This window comes from Thamnophis sirtalis, unplaced genomic scaffold (genome assembly GCF_051295495.1).
Source record: "Thamnophis sirtalis isolate CommonGarterSnake01/CBP01778 unplaced genomic scaffold, rThaSir2_p1.2 scaffold_15, whole genome shotgun sequence".
Taxonomy (NCBI): Eukaryota; Metazoa; Chordata; class Lepidosauria; order Squamata; family Natricidae; genus Thamnophis; species Thamnophis sirtalis.
Window position 1 is genome coordinate 44,267,516 of NW_028261395.1, and position 22,758 is coordinate 44,290,273.

A 22,758-nucleotide genomic window follows, 5' to 3' on the forward strand; every position below is an offset into this window, starting at 1 on the left:
AAGTGTTTGTTTTAATATTATCCAACTTCGCATAAAGCTCCAAACTCTACTAAGGATAAAAATTTATTAACTCAATGTTTATTTGAAATATCCAAGAATAGCTAGTGCGGGAGCCGGCAACCTTAAACCCTCAAAAGAGCCACTTGGATGTGTTTCCCACAGAAAAGAAAACGCCGAGAGCCACAAAATCCTTTTGACATCTAAAATGACGATAACACTGCATAAATCGTTTTTATGCTATGTATACAAAAACTATATAGCGTGTTGCATTTATGAAATCAATGAACAGCTACAGAGAAGACAAATTTTTATTTCTGCATGCAACAAAAACATTTTGAAGTCCGAAAAAAAAAAAAGATGGGTCGAAAAGCTCAATAAAGCTTGTGTGCTTGCAGGTGTCGCGCATTGGTAGTTGTGATGCATATTTTGAGCAACGGGGAGCCAGAGTAGAGGGATGAAAGAGCCACATGCACAGGTTGCAGTCCTGGAGTGGAGGGGTATGTTCTTTGAGCTTGTCTACTAAAAACATTAGAAGAAGAATAAGACAGAATAACAGAAGAGTTGGAAGGCAACTTAGAGGCCTTCTAGTCCAACCCCCTACTCAAGCAGGAAACCCTCTTATCGTTTCAGACAAATGGTTGCCCAGTCTCTTCTTCAAAACCTCCACTGCTTCTGGAGGCAAGTCATTCCACTGATCCATTGTTCTGTCTGGAAATTTCTCCTTAGTTCCTTAGTTGTTGGGGAAAATTTCCTGGCGATTAGAACAATAAATCAGCGGAACGACTTGCCTCCTGAAGTTATGGGTTGCTCCATCTCTAAGAGGTTCTTAAGAAGAGTGGCCGACCAAAAGATTTTCTGACAGGGAGTAAGTCAAACGTGGCTAGGAAGTAACGTGTTAAGCTGTCATGGACTTGAAACCTGGTTTTTCTGAAAGATACAGATGCAGACTGCACAACATAGGACAATGATGGCGTGCAAACATCTCATATGCTCATTGGAGCCGCATTCTGGAAAAGCCGAACTTCCGGGTTCTAGCACGCATGCACGCCCAATGATCAATTGGCCGGTACGAATGTGCAGGCCAGTTTTCAGCACAGCCCCGCGCACGAAGGGGTCATGCTCCAGGAAAGCTGAACCTCCGGCGCACATACGCACCCGATAATCAGCTGGCTGGCACGCATGCACGCACCAGTTTTCGGCACTGCCACTCACACGAAGAGCAGCTGATCATCGTGCACGAATGCGCGCCAGAAACCCAGAAGACAAACAGGCAAGGCACCGCATGCTGGGCGACATTGGTCCGTGTGCCACTTTGGGCACGCATGCCATAGCTTGGCCATCCCTGACATAGGACATCGCGTAGAGATAGAGGTGGGAAGAACTGAAAATGGCTCCCAAGGAATTCTGAGAAGAATTGAGGTGCAAGCGGATGAACCTTTTTTGCTCTTTTGGCTTTTGAATACAAATCATCTCTTTTTTTTTCGTGGCGATTTTAATTTTAGGGTCGAATTCTCCCAGGTCTTCTCCGCGGATGTGTGTTTGTGTGTACGTCTCGCATCCTGTGTTTATTTCAAACCCGGAATGTGTTTTGGCCGTCCAGTTGTCATAGAAACAGTTACATTCCTTTCCACGTTTTCTAATAAAAACCCACTGAAATTAAAGTCTACCTCAAGATCCTTTGGTCTGGTTGGAAGCTTCAGGCTAAGGTTGACTTCGCTTTGCTGGGCGTGAATGCGGAAAAGGGGCTTATTTCGACTAATGATTTTTCATCGATGGAGGAAATGTAAGTCTTCCCAGCCCAAACTTTTTATAAAGGACAATCATGGATGCTTCCGTGGGGAGGGGTGAAATATCTTAGAGGACATTTTCTTGGGTGATGGTCCTTGAGCCAAAGGCCTGTTGAAATCTTTGTTGGACATTGTTGGCTTGATCCATTTAGACAGTTGATTTAGGATGCAATACGATGGGTGTGAGTTGTTGGACGTGTAGTTATCTTAGCCTCAAACCTCATTGACTCTTTGGCTTCTCTACCTGTGGTCCTTAGAACACACCTGCACCAAGGTCATGCATCGCGTCATTCATAAATTGAGTATAACAATTAATTGATGCAAAAGACCAGAATCCAGTTTTTCTAAGTATCTGGTTCCCTAAATGATGCAAAACCCTGAATCTGCTTTGGTTTTATAGCATTGATGGGAGGATTCCCCCACCCCCACCCCCCGTTTCAGATCTTTTATTCTTCTAATGTAATCTTTTATTGATCTTTATTCCGCTCTTTTCTTTTAATTCCTCTGGGAGGTTTTTTTCCAGGCTGAAATACGGCGTGTATTTAAAATAAAACTTGATATGCTTTGGGTTTATTATTATTATTAATAATAATAATAATAACAACAACAACAACAATAATAATCCCTTTTCTCCAGCTGCATACATTGCATATTCTTAAAAGAGCCCGAAGATCAGACAGCGAGTGCTTTGGACCCAAGGCGATGTAGGACTTTTTGCATGGAAGGAGCGTTTCTTTTGAAGGAAAAGCGATGGTGTGGGTCGAAAGTTCTCAGCCATTTGGGGTGGGGGAGGTGGGGGGGAGTCTTCCGATTCCTGATCCATATTTGGATGGGGTGGGGGCGGGTATCCTTCCGAAATGCGGTTCAATGATGTCTGCGTCATCAAGGATTCCATCGTCGGTGATGATCGTACTTTCCCCCCCACCCCTTACTTTAGCCCCTTTCTTCAGAAATTGGCTCTGCAAAAGGGAACACACTCAAGTTATGCTCTCCACCTGCAGCTGAGCCTGCTCTGAAAAACTAAAAAAAAAAAAAAAAAAAAAAGCTACAAAGCTGGTATTAAAATAGCTTTAGGGCATGCTTTGAAAATCCAGTGAAATGATATATATATATTAATTGAATGTGGTCTCCGTACCGCTCCAAACAGCCCAAGAGGACTCTTCACCTGAATCTGACTTCCATTTGGACAAAGTTCCCGAATATTTGTCCTTTCTTGACGGATGTCCAAAGCCCCCTCCCCAGACCTTTTACCCCCTTTGAGCCTAGCGACATCATCTTCCATGAGAATGTGGAGGGGGAACCATAATTGTGCATCTATGTATTGTCTGGGGGGGGGGTGTTTCCCAGCTAACTTGCCTCGTCGGCCATTGGCTTAAACACCCAGCCTTTTCTCCGAGGTCTATCATCTCTCGCCATCTCACCTGAGTCTGCAGCCCTAGAACTGTAATAAGACCATGATCATGTGAGGGGGGGGAGAGAGATGGAGGGAGGGGAGGGAGAGGCCAGAGCGATGGGGAGACATGTTCCTTCACATGCATTTTGACAGCGCAGCTTTCCGGGCGATGCTCTTTTCTGTCGGACCGCGCTCGGAGAAGCCCCGAATCCACAGGCCGCCAGCTCGCCGTAGGGACGGATTAATAATATGCTCCTGCTTTACACCTTTTTAATATCCTTCTCAGAATCAATCTACCGGCGGGGCGCCAGGAGATGGAGGAAGCTGTACCGAGTGAATGGCCATCTGTTTCAAGCCAAGCGCTTTAACAGAGTGAGTACTGTGGCCGAAAGAGACGCCGGAGGTGGGGGGGGGGAGCCGCCCGGAGGCAAGTGTGTGCATGTGGGGGGGGGGTAAGGGGATGGGTGGGGAAGAGAGAAAAAACAGGGGCTGCTTTTCCTGCCAGGTAAATCCTTCTCCTGGCCTGGAAATGGTGGGGTGGGGAGGGGGAGAAAGAATCAATTCAGCTTAAGCTACACACAGTGATTGAATAACAAGCTTGCAGTTCAGGAGAGAGAAAATCCGAACATGATTCCCCCCAACCCTCAAATGTATTTGTTTGTGTGGGTTGCTATGTTCAGAGGAATATATATGTATATATATTTATATATTATGCTGGCTTTCCAGCTTGTGGAGATATCTACTCTCCCAATACACATGGATTTTCTTACCCTTATTGTTTCTCTGGATTAGCCTCACGATGCTTAGCGTTGTTGTTAAAATGCATGGGGAGCTAAATAGATGTGACCTAATTAACGGCACCATAAATATTTCTATCTTTGGAGTGGTGTGTGTGTGTGTGTGTGTGTGTGTGTGTGTGTCGGAGACACAGCTGTGTTTAAGATCTGACTTCATCTATAAAGCAAAGCTTTCCCCTACCCCCCTTCTTAACCCATCCCTTTAATGCTGCAGACTGTAATCAGTATCTAATCCATTTTTTGGGTGTGTGTGTGTGTGTGTGTGTGAAGATTTGTGCATTTTGAGAAAGGGTTGGACGAAAGGTTTATTTAACTGTCAGGATGGCATGGCCGTCACTACTTCTGGATACAAGAGGAGGCTGTTGTGCTAGTGTGGATGCCCTCACACAAACACACACTTGTTATCTCTGATGCAAATCTCCATCCGTTGAAGGGGTTCGGAGCAGAATTAGATTTATTATTTTGTAATGGCAGCTCACATTTTTAATCTCATTCCTGGTGACTGGAATCTTTCCTGATTTCTGGTTTTGATATATAGACATCTGGATCGCGTAAAGGTCCCTGAGGAATGTCGTACGCGAATATGCCTTTATTTTAATATTAAAATTGCATTTTAGGAAGCAGTTGAGGCAGGAGGTTTGAATCACCCATCTTTGAAAAGCCATAAACCATGAAAGCTGGATCTGGTTACTGTCGATCTTATTAAAACCCATGGATTTGAGCAATGTTTCCAGCAGTTAATGGGGATCAAATTAAAGCAGTCGAGAAAAAGCTATTCCTGATTTATTCTGAAATGTATTTATTGGAATTCATAGCTGTTAGGTTCAGGTGTCCAGTTTTTCTTTAAAAAAATAACGTTCTCCATTTTGCAAACCTCTCATGCATCTATATCAGATTGCCAGGCACAAAGATGTCTAAAAATGTGTTTCTTTAACAATATCGGTTGGCTTAGAAGCGCAGCTAATTATGTGTGCCTAAGGAAACTTGACTGAGCATTCAGTCAAGCATTAATCCAACTGGGGCAAGTCAAAACTCACATCCCAGAAAAACAAAAGTTTCTGTATCAAATGTGTAGATTGCAAATATTTTTCCCCTGCAGAACAAATACCTACCTGTGGGCTCATCTACCTATTCATTTTAATAAGCCCCACGCAGGGCGCGTCTGATTCCAGGATCCGCTACAGTAGCAATTAAGGAATTAAATCGGCATCACAACAGGGCCATAATTAAATTGCAGGAAGATTTGGGCCTCTAGTGCATCCTTACATCATATATGTCTGCCCACATCTGGCAGTTTAAGGTCTCCTGTCTCAGTCTGCTCTTTATTTTATCAAATTGAAAGTCTTTTTTTTTTAAAGAAAAAAACCTTTTCTATTGAAAACAAGACTTTGAAAAGAATACAAAAGGATTACTTTGTTGCAGCAAGAGTCTCATAAAGGGGCTGCCCCAAAGAAGAGGGAGTCAAGCTATTCTCCAAAGCACCTGAGGGCAGGATAAGAAGCAATGGGTGGAAACTAATCAAAGAGAGAAGCAACTTAGAACTAAGGAGGAATTTCCTGACAGTTAAAACAATTAATCAGTGGAACAATTTGCCTCCAGAAGCTGTAAATGCTCCAACACTGGAAGTTTTAAAATAGATTGGATAACCCTTTATCTGAAGTGGTGTAGGGTTTCCTGCCTAAGCAGGGGGTTGGACTAGAAGACCTCCAAAGTCCCTTCCAATTCTGTTATTCTATTCTATTCTAAATACTGAAGAGACTAAAAATTCTTAAGGCTGAAATATTACCCTAAAGTTATTGGCGGGAGTTGCAAATAATTTGGGGGGAGGGGGCGTTTCACAATTTTTAAAAGAAGCTAATAGGTTTGTGGGGGCAGAGCAGATATACTGTCAAAGCTCCCTCTGGGTCAGGCTTCTCTTGTACCTTTCAATCCCCCCTCCCCCAATAATATAGAAATCTAAACATCATCAAGTCTGTGGGGTATTTTATTTTTGTCCCATCCCTAACCCTAGGAAAATCACAACTTCCTTTATCAATGGAAGGGAACCCCTGCAAAATTCTGTAGTAAGTCCTACGCTCCCTTGATCAACTATTATGGCACGTTCATTTAATTTATTGCATAAATAAATGTGCACGCCTCCCATCTCCATATCAAAGCGCCTTAGGTGGCAAAATCAAAACATTGCAAAAATCAAGTCCCATCTAATGATGGGCGTTTAAAAGCTGATCATTCGGGCATGTTTTCATTTTTTTTAAAAAAAAAAATCAGTGAAAGCCCTTGGGTAGCTTTTCACGATTCGATTTCTTGACGTAGAACTGCTTTCTGCAAAGCCTGGACGGTTTCAGTGGGCTGCCACGGCGCCGATGGCGTGGCCCAGACCACGTGTGGAGCAGCTGCCACGTAAACCGGGCTTGCTGAAAACACTTGCTCTCCCACTCAGTTCCATTTCAAGTGGCTTCCCACATGCCGGCGTGGGGGAGATGTGTGAACTGGGCCATAGTAACTTGTGCGAAGAGGTTGAGGGTTACTCAGCCAGGCGCTTCTCTTCCTCTGATTGCTCTTGTCGCCAGAAAATTAAGGGTGTTTTTGGAGTTTTGTTTTTTTTTGCAAAGGCACAAAAACACTTTTTATGCCGGGGAGCTTAGCTGCAATTGGACAATGGCCTCAATTATGTATAATTTTCCATTCTGTCAATTGGCCTTCATTCTCATTTCGAGGGGATTCGAAAGTCACGAAATTTGGGATGTTGTAAACTCCTTGGTCCACGTAGGAGAGCGGCAGCTCCCCCCCAAAAAATACAACGCTGAAATTCTTGATAATCTACCCATCATTTTACTGGAGCAAAATCTTAACACTGAGAACCGTTAACGTTTACTTATTTTTTTGAGTCTCACTTTCCAATCTGTAGGGAGGTGGTGGCTCAGTGGCTAAGACACTGCGCTTGTCGATCAGAAAGTTTAGTCCGAATCCCTAGCGCCGCGTAACGGAGTGAGCTCCTGTGACTTGTCCCAGCTGCTGCCAACTTAGCAGTTTCAAAGCACGTAAAAAATGCAAGTAGAAAAATAGGAAGCACCTTTGGTGGGAAGGGAACAGCGTTCTGTGTGCCTTTGGCATTGAATCATGCCGGTCACATGACCACGGAGACGTCTTTGGACAGTGCTGGCTCTTCGGCTTAGAAATGGACATGAGCACCGCCCCCTAGAGTTAGGAATAACTAGCACAGGGGGAACCTTTACTTTCCAATCTGTTTCTCCCCCCCCCCCAACTTTGGGTATGTTATTTGGCTTAGTAAAAGAGCCAGGAAGGTCCTGATCCCATTAGCTCATAGTTTAAGACGGATACGAGGGCATATAATTCAGTTAAAATTCAGCAAGAATTCTAGAATTCATTAATGGGCCTTTATTTTCTTGCCTGCAGTTTAAGCATTGGATCGGATGGGTTTATAAATCCAAACTCACAGTGTAACACCATTCACGTCCTCAATAAATAATCTGACCGGAGCTTTATAAAAATGAATGTAAAATGAAATTAAATTCACAAGGGGAAAATGATAAGGGAAGTCAGATTGCGTCCAGTCGGTTTGAACACTGCTCTCTTTCAAAGTTAGTTACAATGGAGAATCCTGTTCTGACTTGTGGACAAAGCAAAGTAGGAGGACTCCACTAACAATTTAAAAATGAGGTTCAGTCTTGAGGTGGTGGTGGGGAGAAGAATTGGGGGGAAAAAAGAAAATTAAATTTTCACTTTCACAAAAATTGCTGCGAGGTTAAAGTGATCTTGTTGCATTCCCCGTGAGAAATTGATGAATTCGAATTGAGGAACATTTCAAAAACTTCATGAGATTTATCTGCCAGAGAAATGGGGGTGTTATTATTTTTCCCCCTTGCTGCTTTCCTTTAGGATAAAAAGTTAGATTATTATCACCAAATGTTTAGCCACAGATTTACTTATTGATCTGGGATTATATCTAAGTAAGAAACCAACCCAGCTAAGAGAACAGCAAGGACTCCACAGATCATAACTGTTGTGGCTGCCAGCGGACAGCAGAGCGGACAGCAGATTCGGACAGTGAGGAGGTTGGGGAGGAAGATGGGCCAGTCCTGGAGTCTGGGGAAGGCTCTGAAGAGGGCTTGGTGTCAGAGGCAGAGAGGGGGCCAGGGCCATATGCCAGTTATCAACTGCCTTCGGAGTCAGACATCAGTGAGGCAGACGAATAGCTGGAGCCTCTTCCCAGTGTGCGCATGCGCAGAATTGCCAGACGAAGGGAACGGCTAAAGAACAGGAGTTGACTTGGGAGTAAGGCCACAAGTGGATGATGAACGGCTCCTCCCAGAGGGAATAAAAGAGCGACAGGGGAGTGGAGTTTGCAGGAGACAATTAGTTCACTTCATTGGTTTGTGACTCTCCTTGCCAAGCCTGGCGGCTCTCCAAGCCAGATAAGGTCTGTGACTGTAAATCCTCCCTGGAAAGATTTTGCTGGATGTGAATGAGCAGAATTCACAATCAATTCATAAAAGGGGCTTTTGTCAGGACCAGGAGTTTGCTTCATGCTCTTGGGAGGCCTCGGTCAGAACAATAACTAAATAAAGCTTGCCTTTATGTAGGAAACATATCCAGATCACAGCAGGTTAGTTACCATAATCTTTTATTTCCAGGTCATTCCATGCAACTATTTTAAAAGACGACAATATTTTGCTCTAAAACCAAAAGCCGTAACATTGAATTACGTCCGTTATGGTAATATAGTTCCGTAGCCAGTTTCCCTTGCAATCCATGCCCAGGAAATGATTGAAATAAAATAAAATTTAACTCTGATGATTATAGGTGGCTGGTCCCATTAGTTCATGCCAGCCAGCTTCTTGGGATGGGCTGTTTCTCTCCCTCCCTCCCTCCCTCCCTCCCTCCCTCTCTCTCTCTCTCTCACACACACACACACACACACTTTCCGGGATTAATGAGTGTATGTTTTTCTGCCCCTCACCTCCTCAACCTAGAGCTAAACTCCCTTTGAGATCTCTTGCTTTATAAAAGGCTCCTGCTAAGTTAAAAAAAAATCTCTACATTAATCAGATCCTTTTGATTCTTAGCGCACCTCCGTGGGAATTCTTCAGCATTTGATGCGCAAGAATCTGTTTGCCTTTTAAAAGGAAAACAACACTGCAGCTCTGGTTTGCAAAATTGTAGTTTTCGGTTAGGATGTAAAAGCAAACCGGTTGCCAGAGGAACTGTCACGGCCCTCCTCAACTGTTACAACTCCTTGTAACATCCATCAAGGAGCTGTTCTCAAGACTTCCCCAGAGGGGGATAGCTGTGTGAGTCTACAGAACCTGAAAAGGGGTCATCCTTTCTTCTTCTTCTTCTTCTTTTTGCCTCAGTGCAAATTCTTACAAATTAAACCAAGGGGATATTTTTCTACGGAGCAGCTATGTGGGAGAGGAGGGGAAATGCTTTTTATATCGATCGATTTACTGGGGTTCTGTTTGCCACTCCTACCCAACGGGATTTTAAGGGGCAGACCAAAGCGGAAATGACATTATCTGCTTCAAAAGCTAATCGCCCACTTCGTAGTCGGCCAGCACACTTCTGTCAAGAGGCACATTTTTTTTTTCTTAAGCCTCTCGCAATCTTAACAGTGGGAAGGCATTTACTTCGACTAGTGACCTGAAAAAAAGCCAACAACCACAACAAAAAAGAACCCATCTCCCCTTCAGGGTGGAAAAATGGTTCTCCGTGATTACAATTGGATCTAATGCACGTCTCCGTTCTCAGGGTGACCTCCTCCTTTCCTTTCCCATTGCAAACTCTCTCTCGGCAGAGCACTTTCTGTCGGCTAATGCAGAGCATGTGAAGAGTTTTTCCATCTCTGGGCTTGGCAAAGGAAAATAAACGAACGGCTTCCCTCGCCGTAAATGCGAGGGAGTGAACAACTCCGGCTTTGATGCATGAAAAACCGAGATTTGATGCACCAAAGAATTCATTTTTAATGGCCGTTTTTTTGTTTTGTTTTGTTGCAAATTTTACATAGAACAGATATAATGCTCGCTAACAAGAATTAAAAGAAAGAGTGCAGAGAAGAGCAATTAGGGGACTGGAGGTTAAAACATAGGAAGGAACGGGGTATGTCTAGTTTAATGAAAAGAAGGACCAGGGGTGACATGACAGCGCCGGCTCTTTGGCTTTCAAACAGAGATGAGCACCGCCCCCTAGAGTTAGGAACGACTGCGAGGGGAACCTTTATCTTTACCTAAAGACCCTTAGTCATTGCATCTCACAACTCTGTGTAGTATCCAAGATTTTAAAAACCCACAGAAACCAGTTTTGATCACCACAATGTAAAAAAAGATGTTGAGACTCTAGAAAGAGGGCAGAGAAGAGCAATAAAGGTGATTAGGGTTAAACATATGAATAACGGTTGCAGGAATTGGAGATGTCTCGTTTAATGAAAAGAAGAACTAGGGGAGACAGGATAGCAGTCTTCCAATATCTCAGGGGCTGCCCCAAAGAAGAGGCAATCAAGCGATTCTCCAAAGCACCTGAGGGTAGAACAAGAAGCAATGGGTAGAAACTAACCAAGGAGAGAAGCAACCTAGAACTAAGGAGAAATTTCCTGACAGTTAGAACCATTAATCAGTGGAACAGAAGTTGTGAATTCCCCAACACTCGACGTTTTGAAGAAGAGGTTGGATAACCATTTGTCTGAAGTGGTGTAGGGTTTCCTGACTAAGCTAGGGGGTTGGACTAGAAGACCTCCAAGGTCTCTTCCAACTCTCTTATTCTATTCTAAAAAGAGTCTAAAGTCACTTGGCCGAGCTGGATGGCTATAGAAGAAAATGAATGAGTGAATGAACTTGGTTGACTTTACAAGCCAGGTGTCAGTAACACCCCCACTGAAAGAAAGTTCTGAGGCTTGAGGTTCCTCAAAGTTCCATTTTATTAGAGATGTCACGTTGGCACATCTGGGAAAACCCCGAATCTGTAAGCTTCCAGGTTTCCCCACCCAAATGAAAGTCCCAAGTCTCTGCCCAGCACCCACATGTCCATCACATGGCCCAATCAGGCACCATCCAAAACAGGAGATGCCTCCCAGTCACGCCACTCCAGACGCAGGGCAAGATGTCCCTGACTCTCTGAGAAAGGCACGCTATTTTGACTAGATCTATCCCACTCCATATATTCCCCCTTCCCAATTTCCCACAGCAGTAATTGTGGCAGGTCCGAAGGCTCAATGCAAAAGAGGGCCTGACACCAGGTGGGTTAAGAATAAGCAAAAAGGTGAGTCACCATGTAGTTGGACTAACAAGTTACCTCTCCACTCAGAAACTCTTGTCCTGAATTCTCACGTTCAGGCTACTGTCGAGGTGAAAATGGAAAGGTCTCCTTTGGTTTGTTGAAGATTGGAGCGGATGAAGAAGACGAAGACTTTCAGAGTGGACCTATTATATTCTATCTGCTTCCTATTCAAAAGTTGGCTAGATTTGGTGCTGGCATTTCTAGTTCAAAGGTTTAAGTAGGAAATGATGGGAAAAATCCTTCTCTGTCGTTCACAGAGAAAATGGTGCTAGACCCCCGAGGGCTAACCTATGGTGCAGGTGCCAGAGGTGGCACGCGGAGCCCTCTCTGTGTGCATGTGCAACGTCGCCACCTAGTGTTTGGGTTTCCGCTGCACGTATGCGCAGTTCCAGCTGGTCTTCGGCACTCCGGTACGCTCAAAGACCAGCTGACTGGCAAGCATGCATGCACACATGTTCTGGTTTGGGCATTCGGTGATGAAAAGGTTTGCCATCCCTGTGCTACGCCATGTGTCAGGTGTGCCTCATTCAAAATCCAAGAAAGAAAACCTCCCAACTCCATTTAATTAGAGAAAAAAAGGTACCTTTACTGGACAGGAAATGAAAACAGCGAAGATCTGAAGCAAAAAAAAAAAAGTGTGAACATGTATATATCAAACGTTTACCCAAATCCCTCCCCCCAGTTACCCCAACCCAGTGTCCAATCTCCAGCTCCCAAAAGTGTCCTGTGGAGCATGTCTTCAAGTGGCCTCATCCAGTTGGTATGCAGAGACAGTTGGCCTTGACCAAACCCAAACACGAGCCATTAGCCCGCGCAGAAGATGGCAAGAACAAAACTCCCTTTTTGGGATATCTCCATCCGCACATTTTCCCCTCCCAAATACCAGGAGCCCCTCACCCTCCCCATTACTATGGCAGCCGCGATAGCAAGTGTGCAAGGCAGAGGCTGACACCATGTTCCTCAACTTTTAAGGTGGGTGGACTTCAACTCCCAGAATTCCACATGCTGGCTGTGGAATTCTGGGAGTTGAAGTCCACCCACCTTGAAAGTTGCTGAGAGAGAGACACTGTGCTAGATTAACAAATGATCCCAGCCTGAAATTGAGATGCTGTCTTAACCATCAGAGAGATGACATAGATACCAGGGGAAGCCTTGTTGTATCCATCCTACAACCAAAGTTTTGGCTGTTGTTTCCCCCCACCCACCCCGCCCCCACCGTTTTCGCTTTCGAAATGTGGTTTTGTTTACCTGGAGGCCTGGGTGTCTTTAAGCTTCAAAGTGTTCCCCTTTGTGTTCCAGAGAGCATACTGCGGCCAGTGCAGCGAAAGGATATGGGGTCTAGGAAGACAAGGTTACAAGTGCATCAACTGCAAGTTGCTGGTCCATAAACGTTGTCACGTTCTTGTCCCACTGACCTGCAAAAGGCATATGGTAAGTTGGACCCTTCCTTGCCCAAGGCTTTGGCTGGGTTGTATTAGTTACAACGAGAGCAGAGGTTACGCCGCTGTCAAGGCTCGGGACTGGTCAGCTGGTTTGTGTGTGTGGGATCAATCACTCCTTCATTCCTCTGAGCCGAGGTGGCGCAGCGGTTAGAGTGCAGCACTGCAGGCTACTTCAGCTGACTGCAGTTCAGCAGTTCGGCTGTTCAAATCTCACCGGCTCAAGGTTGACTCAGCCTCCCATCCTTCCGAGGTGGGTAAAATGAGGACCCGGATTGTTGTTGGGGGCAATATGCTGACTCTGTAAACCGCTTAGAGAGGGCTGAAAGCCCTATGAAGCGGTATATAAGTCTAACTGCTCTTTTCTGACAAGGAAAAACACAATAATTCTGAAGTGAAAAAACAAAATGGATTGCAGCCATTTTTTTTGTCTTGAAGCTTTTTCTGCACACACATCGCAGGTTTATATACTTTTCAGTGCTCTATGTGGGGTGCAGTGGTGGTATATGACCGGTACGCCCTGGTACGGGCGTACCAGTGTCTGCTGGGAGCACCAGGTACTGTTCCGGTATGGTGCTTCAGAGGACCCGCGGGCCCACATGCCTTACCTGTATTTGACCTGTTTGGGGCTTATGCGCACAAAGCTTACAGTGCCTGCGCGACACTCCGGCAAGCAGCTGGAGCGTCACGGAGGCATCATGGGTGGTAAGTACACATGCGCGCGGTGCGTGTGTTCATGTGGATGCCCGGCCCCATTGCATCATACTAGTTGCAATGCGATCTGGAACCCACTATTGGTGGGGTGACTCTTTGCCCCAAAGAACCTTAGAAAGAAATTTATTTCTGGTGGCATAGGTGAAATACAGCAAAATGTGCTTATTTTAGCTAGGCGTGGGTACCATATTTTTCAAAGTATAAGATGCACATTAGTTTTTGGGGGAGGAAAACGAGGGGAAAAATTCTCCCTCTGCCTACCAGCATCCATCGGTATTCTTCTGGCTGGCGTCCTTGTAGCAAACAGCCAGCTCAGCTTCAGCACATTATTGCAGCCTGATTCGGCACGAGCAGCTGATTGGCAGGTGGATCGGCCTCCCGGAATACCCCCAAATCAGCTGTTGCAGCTGCAGGGATTGCCACAGACCATCACTGCCTCCGTGCCTCACGTTTTCAGCCCCCAAACTCTCGATTTCAGACCTGTTCAAGGCTGCGGGGATTGCCAGAGCCCATTGCTGCCTCTGCGCATCAGGTTTTTGGCCTCTGCGCTTCGCGTTTTCAGCCTCTGCATGTCTCATTTTCGGGCGGTTCCAGGCAATGGGGGGTTGGTGGTGGCAGGGATCCCCGCAGCCTTGAACAGGTCTAAAATGGAGTGTTCGGAGGCCGAAAACACGAGACACAGAAGCCAAAATCGCAATGTGTGGAGGTAACAATGGACTGTGGCAATCCCTGCAGCATGGAACAGGTCTAGAACGTGACATGCGGAGGCTGAAAATGGTTGAGGGGTGGGCGGGGCTACATTTGGTGTATAAGATGCACCCAAATGTTCACCCTCTTTTATGGAGGGAAGTGCGTCTTATACTCCGAAAAATATGGTAATTCATAAATAGAAAATTGTTGGACTTTCTAGTTCAAAGGTTTACATAGGAGACGATGGGAAAAATCCTTCTCTGTCATTCACAGACAAAATGGTGTTAGACCATGTTCCTCAACTGGCTGTGGAATTCTGGGAGTTGAAGTCCACCCATCTTAAAGTGGCTGAGATAGAGCAGGGTTCCGCAACCTATAGCTCTACAGCCACATGTGGCTCTTTCATCTCCCTGCTGCGGCTCCTTGTAGCTGGTCAACTCCACAATTGATAGGGCTTTCGGTTAGAACAGGCAGAGGAAAAAGGACGCCGCCCTAGGAGGAGACTCTATGGTAGGGGAACCGGACTTCCAGTTGGCTCCAGAATTGAAAGGGGGGCTTCCGATTAGGACCTTTGTGGCTCTTTGAGTGTTTAAGGTTGCCGACCCCTTGAGATAGAGAGACACTGTGCTAGATTAACAAACGATCCCAGCCTGAAATTGAGATACTGTCTTGACCATCAGAGAGATGACATAGATACCAGGGAAGCCTTGTTGTATCCATCCTACAACAAAAGTTGTTTTTTCCCCTACCATTTTCGCTTTTGAAATGTGGTTTTTAGTATTTTTAGTCCAATGTTTTTTGGCTTTCGGGAATAACCACCATTACCCTATGCCTTTATTATTGTTGTTGTTGTTGTTATTGTTATTATTGTTATTATTGTTATTACGTTAGTCTTTGGTGAGATTCACAGCCTTTGGGGCTGGTTGGTAGCTCAACAGCTCGAGTCCTAACCAAAGACCTAGGAACTGTTTCACTGTTCTGGACCCGGCGTGCAACCATGCCAGGGGCCAGTCAGCTTTAAACTTCACGCTTTAGGATTGGTGTCTCTCAGATGAATTTATTGACAGGAATTCTCAGTAGCAAACATACAGTTCAGTATTAAGATACATCTTACCTTGATCTGTCCATTGCGCGATGTGGAAAAAAACGATGCTTTTCCATTCCTCTGATGAAGCGGGGGGGGGGGGTGAGGAAACACGCGTTTATCCCTGGTTCTCAATTAACACCAAAAACTCTTCACAGAGTGCCCGTCATAAATCACTTTTCCCGGGCAGAGCACCCCGCTGCCCAATCAGGGAACACAGATGTGATCACATGTTATGGAACTACGTTTCCCACAAGGCAGTTCTGCCTACATTTCCCATAAGGTGGTGGTGATGGTGGTGGTGGTGGTGGTGGTTGTTATTATTATTATTATTATTATTATTATTATTATTATTATTATTATTATTATTATTATTAACAGATCCGTATTCTTTCAGGATTCTGTGATGCCTTCCCAGGAACCTCACTTAGATGATAAGAATGATGAAGCTGATGTCCCCAGAGAAGAAACAGACGGACGTGAGTACGACTTACCCCTCAATCTAGAAAAGATGTTGCAAAAAAATAAAAATAAAAGGACAAACCTTTCAGGGATTCCCCCGTTCAGCATTCTTCAAATTTCAGAACATCCCCCCAAGGACAATGACTAATTGATAGGCTTCTCAAGGGGGCCATGCAGAAGAAGAAGAACAGCTGTGGAGTCACTTGCCAGACCCAGTGGCAAAATCAATTACTTATAAAAGTTTGCTCCTGGGTTTATTCTGGGACTGTCAATCAGTGTGGCGTGGTAGTTAAAAGTGTAAGATTAGGAATGGGGAGATCCAACGGTTTGGTCCACAGTCGGCTTCGATTAGGGAGGCTGATGTGGAGGTCAGTGAAATAATATAATACACTGTCTTCCACTGGGTTATCAATCAAATAAAGAAATTTACCTAGACCAGTTACTGTAACTGGGGTTTTTTGATCCCTAAGATCCTAAGTCAAGCTATTCTCCACAGCACCTGAGGGCAGGACAAGAAGCAATGAATGGAAACTAACCAAGGGAGAAGCAACCTAGAACTAAGGAGAAACCTCCTGACAGTTAGAACCATTAATCAGTGGAATAACTTGCCTATAGAAGTTGTAAATGCTCCAACACTGGAAGTTTTTAAGAAGAGGTTGGATAACCCTTTGTCTGAAATGGTATAGGGCTTCCTGCCTCAGCAGGGGGTTGGACTAGAAGACCTCCAAGGTCCCTTCCAAGTCTGTTGTTCTATTCTGTTCTATTCTATTCTTAATTTGATTCTCTTTTTACTATTTTATTCTATTCTTACTCTACTCTTATTCTACACTACTCTAAGCCACTCCACTCAATTCCTTCTATTCCTCGACTTAACTATCGCAAATGAGACCAACGTTTCTATTGCTAAGTGAAACTGTGAACATTGAAAACATTTTGCCCTTTGGTTAGTTTTACACTGCCCAGGGTTTCCCCCCCACCCTCGGGCAGAGTCAAGGTGACCCAATGTCACACTTTTGGATATCTAGCCGGTCATTTGCCCCGGAGAAGAAGAAATAATTTCTGCAAAAATATTCGATAAGTGTACCAAAATGCGTGTTAAAAGATTTTCCTTCCAAAATCCCTTTAATAAGGTGAAATTGCAGCTGAACAAGGTGACACCTGAGTGGTTAAATTGGCGGCTTGGCCAGCTAAATGTAAACCCTCTTATCTTTGCCCGCTATTGGATGTAAAAAAAAAAATTGCTAATGTGTTTGCTTTACGGTTCTGTTTTGTATGTTTTCTCCTGCAGTATCTTATATTTCTTCCTCTCGGAAACACGATAACATTAAAGATGATTCTGAGGTAGGTCTCATTTTACAGTACACCTTTCGTAGAACCCTGTATTTAGTTGGAACAGGTCCGTTAGACAAAGCTGTTTAACACGTGGACTTCAACTCCCTGAATTCCCAAGCATGACACTCATCGTAATGTTCATGAAGTTGAGCAACACTGGCCTCTTCCCTCCGTTCTTCCTTTATATTTGCATTTTTCTCTGAAAAAAAAGAATCTCAGCATGTCTCACTGAAAAACTGTACAGTCTGGAAGACATAATTGGGGGAAAAAATGGGCAGTACAAATACTAATTCTTGCTTGCAAAAGTTCTTAACGTGATGAGCTGACAGAAAAGCCAGCATGATATAAGGTCTTCTGCTTGAGCAGAGGGTTGGGCTAGAAGACCTCCAAGGTCCCTTCCAGCCTTATGATTCTATGTTCATTGTGGCGATCCTAGATAGTTTTGGTTGCTAAGTTCAGAATGGGCTTAATTTCAGAATTTAATGGTTACTCCACATCAGAAATGGGTCACAAATAAGTTTGATTCATTGTTATTACTGACTAGCTGATGACTCGGCATTGCCTGGGTATTTACAGACGTTGAAGTGTTTGTCTGACAGGGGCCTTTCTTCCCCCTACTCCCATGCCCATTATCCCTGCCCTCTCCCTTTCCCCTCCCATGTGCTCCTCTTTCCTGCCCTGTCTCCAATCAGGCTCTCCCTTCTCCCTCCCATGATATCCCAAACAATTGCCACTCTAGGATGCCGCACTCGCTCTCCTTAACAGGCCAGGTGTTCCAGAGTTATGCTGGAACACACACAACACACATACACACACACACACACACACACACACATACACCCCCCCTCAAGGGTGTCTTACCCCTCTCCCCCAGTATTTGTTTCCAGAGGGTAGGTCATCTGTGTACCAAGTTTTGTTGAAATTGCTTGAGGCACTCCGGAGTTATGCTGGAACATACATACAGCCTTTTTTATATATAGAAAAAAAAGAAGATAGATAGATAGATGATAGATAGATAGATAGATAGATAGATAGATAGATAGATAGATAGATAGGAAGATAGGAAGATAGATAGATAGGAAGATAGGAAGATAGACAGACACAGACAGACAGATGATAGACAGATAGAGAGATAGATAAATGATACATACAGATAATAGAGAGAGAGAGAGAGAGAGAGAGAGAGAGAGAGAGAGATAGGAAGAGATAGATAGGAAGATAGGAAGATAGACAGACACAGACAGACAGATGATAGACAGGTAGATAGATAGATAAATGATACATACAGATAAGAGAGAGAGAGAGAGAGAGAGAGAGAGAGAGAGAGATAGGTAGATAGACAGACACAGACAGACAGATGATAGACAGATAGATAGATAAATGATACATACAGATAGATAGATAGATAGGATAGATGATAGATGTTAGATAAATAGATAGATAGATAGATAGATAGATAGATAGATAGATAGATAGATAGATAGATAGATAGATAGATAGATAGATAGATAGGAAGATAGACAGACACAGACAGATGATAGACAGATAGATAGATAGATAAATGATACATACAGATAATAGATAGATAGATAGATAGATAGATAGATGATAGATAGATAGATAGATAGATAGATAGATAGATAGATAGATAAATGATACATACAGATAATAGATAGATAGATAGATAGATAGATAGATAGATAGATAGATAGATAGATAGATAGATAGATAGATAGGTAGATAGGTAGATAGATACGAAGATAGGAAGATAGGAAGATAGATGGACAGACAGACGGATAGACAGACAGACAGAGGCATGGATGGATGGATGGATGGATGGATAGAGAGATAGATAGACAGACAAGATAGAGGGATGAATAGAGGGATGGATAGATAGATGATAGATAGATAGATAGATAGATAGATAGATAGATAGATAGATAGATAGATAGATAGATAGATAGATTAGATAGATAGATAGATAGATAGATTAGATAGATAGATAGATAGATAGATAGATAGATAGATAGATAGATAGATAGATAGATAGATAGATAGATAGATAATAAGATAATGATGTCTTTTTCCGTGAGGAATTTTAATGGAACAAGACCCTCATGTAATATTTGGGGAGAGGGGACATACCGAGTAGGGCATTCAGTGATGAAAATGTCTTTTAAAGAAACAAGTCTTCAACAGCCACCTAAAAACTTAAAAAAAGATAGCCCGTAGATCTCTCCAGGCCGGGGTTCTAGCGTGTTGGTTTTCTGATGGAAAAGGTCCTATTTTTAGCTGTGTAGTATTAATAGGATCAGAAACCATAAAGCTAATAGTAGCAATCAAGCATGGTTTTGAAGGAGGACATCCTGAGATTCTGATACTAAAAACACTCCATTATTTAAAGGTCATCCCTGTAAATCAAGCGAGAAAATTATGAATCTTATTGTCTCAGTATCACAGTTGCATGATCGGATGGGGTGATGTTGGTATCGAGCAGGCATTGAATTCCCTTTTCACTATGCGCTTTCCATTCCACAACACTTCATTTTTCCAGACCCATTGAATATATATATATATATTTACAAAAGTAATTATACCTAAGAAGGCAGGGTGGGTAGGAGGTGTGCAAGTCACATGAACGGTTGCAGGAACTGGATATGTTTAGTCTGATGAAAAGAAGGACCAGGGGAGACAGGATAGCAGTCTTCCAATATCTCAGGGGCTGCCCCAAAGAAGAGGGAGTCAAGCTACTCTCCAAAGCACACGAGGGCAGGACAAGAAGCAACCCCATTATTCTATGTTCCCTTTCTGATTGCAAAGATGGGTTTTTTGGAGGGGGGAATTTATAATGTGCTGTCTTCCATACGTCTCCGTTTAGGAACTCAAGCCAGTTATTGACGGAATGGATGGCATCAAGATCTCACAGGGGCTTGGCCTTCAAGACTTCGACCTGATCAGAGTCATTGGACGAGGAAGCTATGCCAAAGTTCTTTTAGTGCGGTTGAAAAAGAACGATCAAATTTATGCAATGAAAGTCGTCAAGAAGGAATTAGTTCACGACGATGAGGTAAAAAGCTGCTTCAACACACCGCCAGCCTAACCTTGTTGAGCTTCCTGCTTTCTAAGCGGGGGGGGGGGGAGAAAAATAATATATACTAACATGATTAAAACTTCCAGCCTTTTCCAAAAAACCCAACATAAAACAGTTATTATTTCGACCAGACAAAAAAAAAAGATGCGAAGTAGGAGAGGAAGTAAGGGAGGGATAGTAAGGAGAGAGGGTAAGAAGGAGAAGAAGAGAGGGGGAGAGGGAGAGGAAGAAGAAAAGAGGAAAGAGAGGAGCAAAGAAGGCAGAGAAGGGAGGTTGGGAAGAAACAAGTAGTAGTGTTGCAAAATAAGATGGATTTACGGAGTGACAAAAAGCGACCCCAATTGTGTTTTTTATATTCTTAAACAGATTGTGATAAAAGGTAGAAGTCAACAGATAAATATGTTAATAGTACCTATGAGAATGTATATTTGTGAATGTATATGGAAAGAAAAAAATAAAACTTTTTACAAAAAACAAAAAAGAAGCGAAGTAATATATAAGAAGATTTTTTTGAAAAAAAGATTGTAAGAGGAATGAGAAGTCTCTCACTGGACTTTATGAATGTTTATTATTAAAGGTTTTGAGTGAGTGTGTGTGTGTGTGTTAGTGTGTGGCCTTTGGTGTTAAACACCCTGTTTGATAGCATCCCTTTGCATTCTCCAATTACTCTCTTTCAGGATATTGATTGGGTGCAAACCGAAAAGCATGTCTTTGAGCAGGCATCCAATAACCCTTTTCTAGTTGGCTTACATTCCTGTTTTCAAACGACAAGTCGGTAAGTAAGCAGATCCCCTTATTTATTTATTTATTTATTTATTTTTTTAAATGGAATATTCCTTGCCTGGATCTAAATGGACATGCATGTTGGGCAGTGGTGAAATTCATTTTTTTTTACTACCGGTTTCTGTGGGTGTGGCTTGGTGAGCGTGGTTTGGTGGGCATGGCAGGGGAAGGATACTGCAAAATCTCCATTCCCTCCCAACTCCAGAAGGATACTGCAAAATCCCCATTTCCTCCCCACTCCAGGAGAAGGATACTGTGATATCTCCAATCCCTCCCCACTCCAGGGGAAGGATACTACAAAATCTCCATTCCCTCCCCACTCCAGGAGAAGGATACTGTGATATCTCCAATCCCTCCCCACTCCAGGGGAAGGATACTGTGACATTTCCATTTCCTCCCCACTCCAGGGGAAGGATACTGCAAAATCCCCATTCCCTCCCCACTCTGAGGCCAGCCATTTGCCGGTTCTCCAAACTACTCAGAATTTCTGCTACCGGTTCTCCAGAACCTGTCGCAACCTGCTGAATTTCACCCCTGACGTTGGGGACCAGAATCCTCTGAAGAACACATGTGCTTTCTGTTTTTTGACATGACGTGAAGGTTCAAAGTTGGAAATGATTCTATTTGTTAGTGAATTGACGGAGTCATGAGCTGTTCCTGGTCAGGGAGGCTGGTAGGTCCAAAGAGAATCTGTGATCTTTTATGAGGGGTAATGTTTTTTTTTCCTTCTGGAAAACAATGTTATGTCTGGCATGATATCATCTTCCAGAGCTTCTGCTGTCCTGGAGATGATCCAAGAATGAGCTCCAGCTCTTTGTTGCTTTAGAGGGTTGTGTGAAGTAGTGCGTAGTGTCTTCTAGACCAGGGGTCTCATTAGAGACCCTTGTAGAGCTATAAAGAATTCTAGACTCTTTATAGCTCAGGGTTCAACTGTGGGGTCCTCGGTGCTCTCTGAGCTTGGTTGTCTTCTTGCAGATGTTTCATTACCCAACTAGGTAACTTCATCACTGATAATGTTACCTAGTTGGGAAATGAAACACACAAATCCCTAGTGCTGTGTAACGGAGGGAGCTCCCGTGACCTGTCCCAGCTTCTGCCAACCTAGCTGTTCGAAAGCACATAAAAAATGCAAGTAGAAAAATAGGAACCACCTTTGGTGGGAAGGGAACAGCCTTCCGTACGCCTTTGGCATTGAGTCATGCTGGGCACAGGACCACAGAGATGTCTTCGGACAGCGCTGGCTCTTCGGCTTTGAAACGGAGATGAGCACCACCCCCTAGAGTCAGGAACCACCAGCACATTTGTGCGAGGGGAACCTTTACCTTTAAGAGAGGTGAGAAGATCCCCTTCAGGTCAGGCTTAGTCTTTGTTGGTCTTCCATCCCACATACCAACCCTTTCGGGCCCTCCTTGGTGATAATCAGTCAAGGTCAACTCAACCTCTTGATTAAGGAGCAAAAAGTTCCTACTAGCCAGAAGTCATATATACCTCTCCACCAACCCCATTCTGCATAGCTTGGTCTCCAGTGGCCAGTGATGGGTCAACAGCCCCCAACCTGTTTAGAAAGAGAAGAAGGACATTTAAAACTCCCTTTAGAGTTTTCCTCCTTTTAGCTGGAGGGAGGAAGAGGGAGGAGGTTGAGCAGTAACTTGATTGATCTGTTGATCCCAAAACAAAGGCTTTAAAACCCATTGTGCACATTTAACAAATCACCAAAGAGGCCAGCAATACAGACAATTAAAAGGCTCTTAGTTATTTCTCTTTTAGAGGCTGCATTGGCATGCCAGTGTGAAAGTGTTTATTTATTAATGGGGACTTCTATTACATCTGGGTAGCATCATCTAGATGGAGAGACAATTTTGGCTCTTTTAGGAGCGTAGTAAATTTAGCTGCTTC

The 22,758-nt window shown here is 43.8% G+C and overlaps 1 protein-coding gene across 3 annotated transcripts in view; it reads left to right on the forward strand.

The window, feature by feature from the left end:
* Window positions 1-22,758, forward strand: part of PRKCZ (protein kinase C zeta) — a 74,242-nt gene that overhangs the window by 36,286 nt on the left and 15,198 nt on the right. For all 3 annotated transcript variants that reach the window (XM_087702371.1, XM_087702369.1, XM_087702370.1), the window contains exons 7-12: window positions 3,467-3,552; window positions 12,567-12,698; window positions 15,592-15,673; window positions 16,945-16,997; window positions 19,867-20,055; window positions 20,757-20,854. In XM_087702371.1, the coding sequence (XP_087558497.1) occupies window positions 3,467-3,552; window positions 12,567-12,698; window positions 15,592-15,673; window positions 16,945-16,997; window positions 19,867-20,055; window positions 20,757-20,854 (640 nt within the window). The remainder of the gene's footprint in view (window positions 1-3,466; window positions 3,553-12,566; window positions 12,699-15,591; window positions 15,674-16,944; window positions 16,998-19,866; window positions 20,056-20,756; window positions 20,855-22,758) is intronic.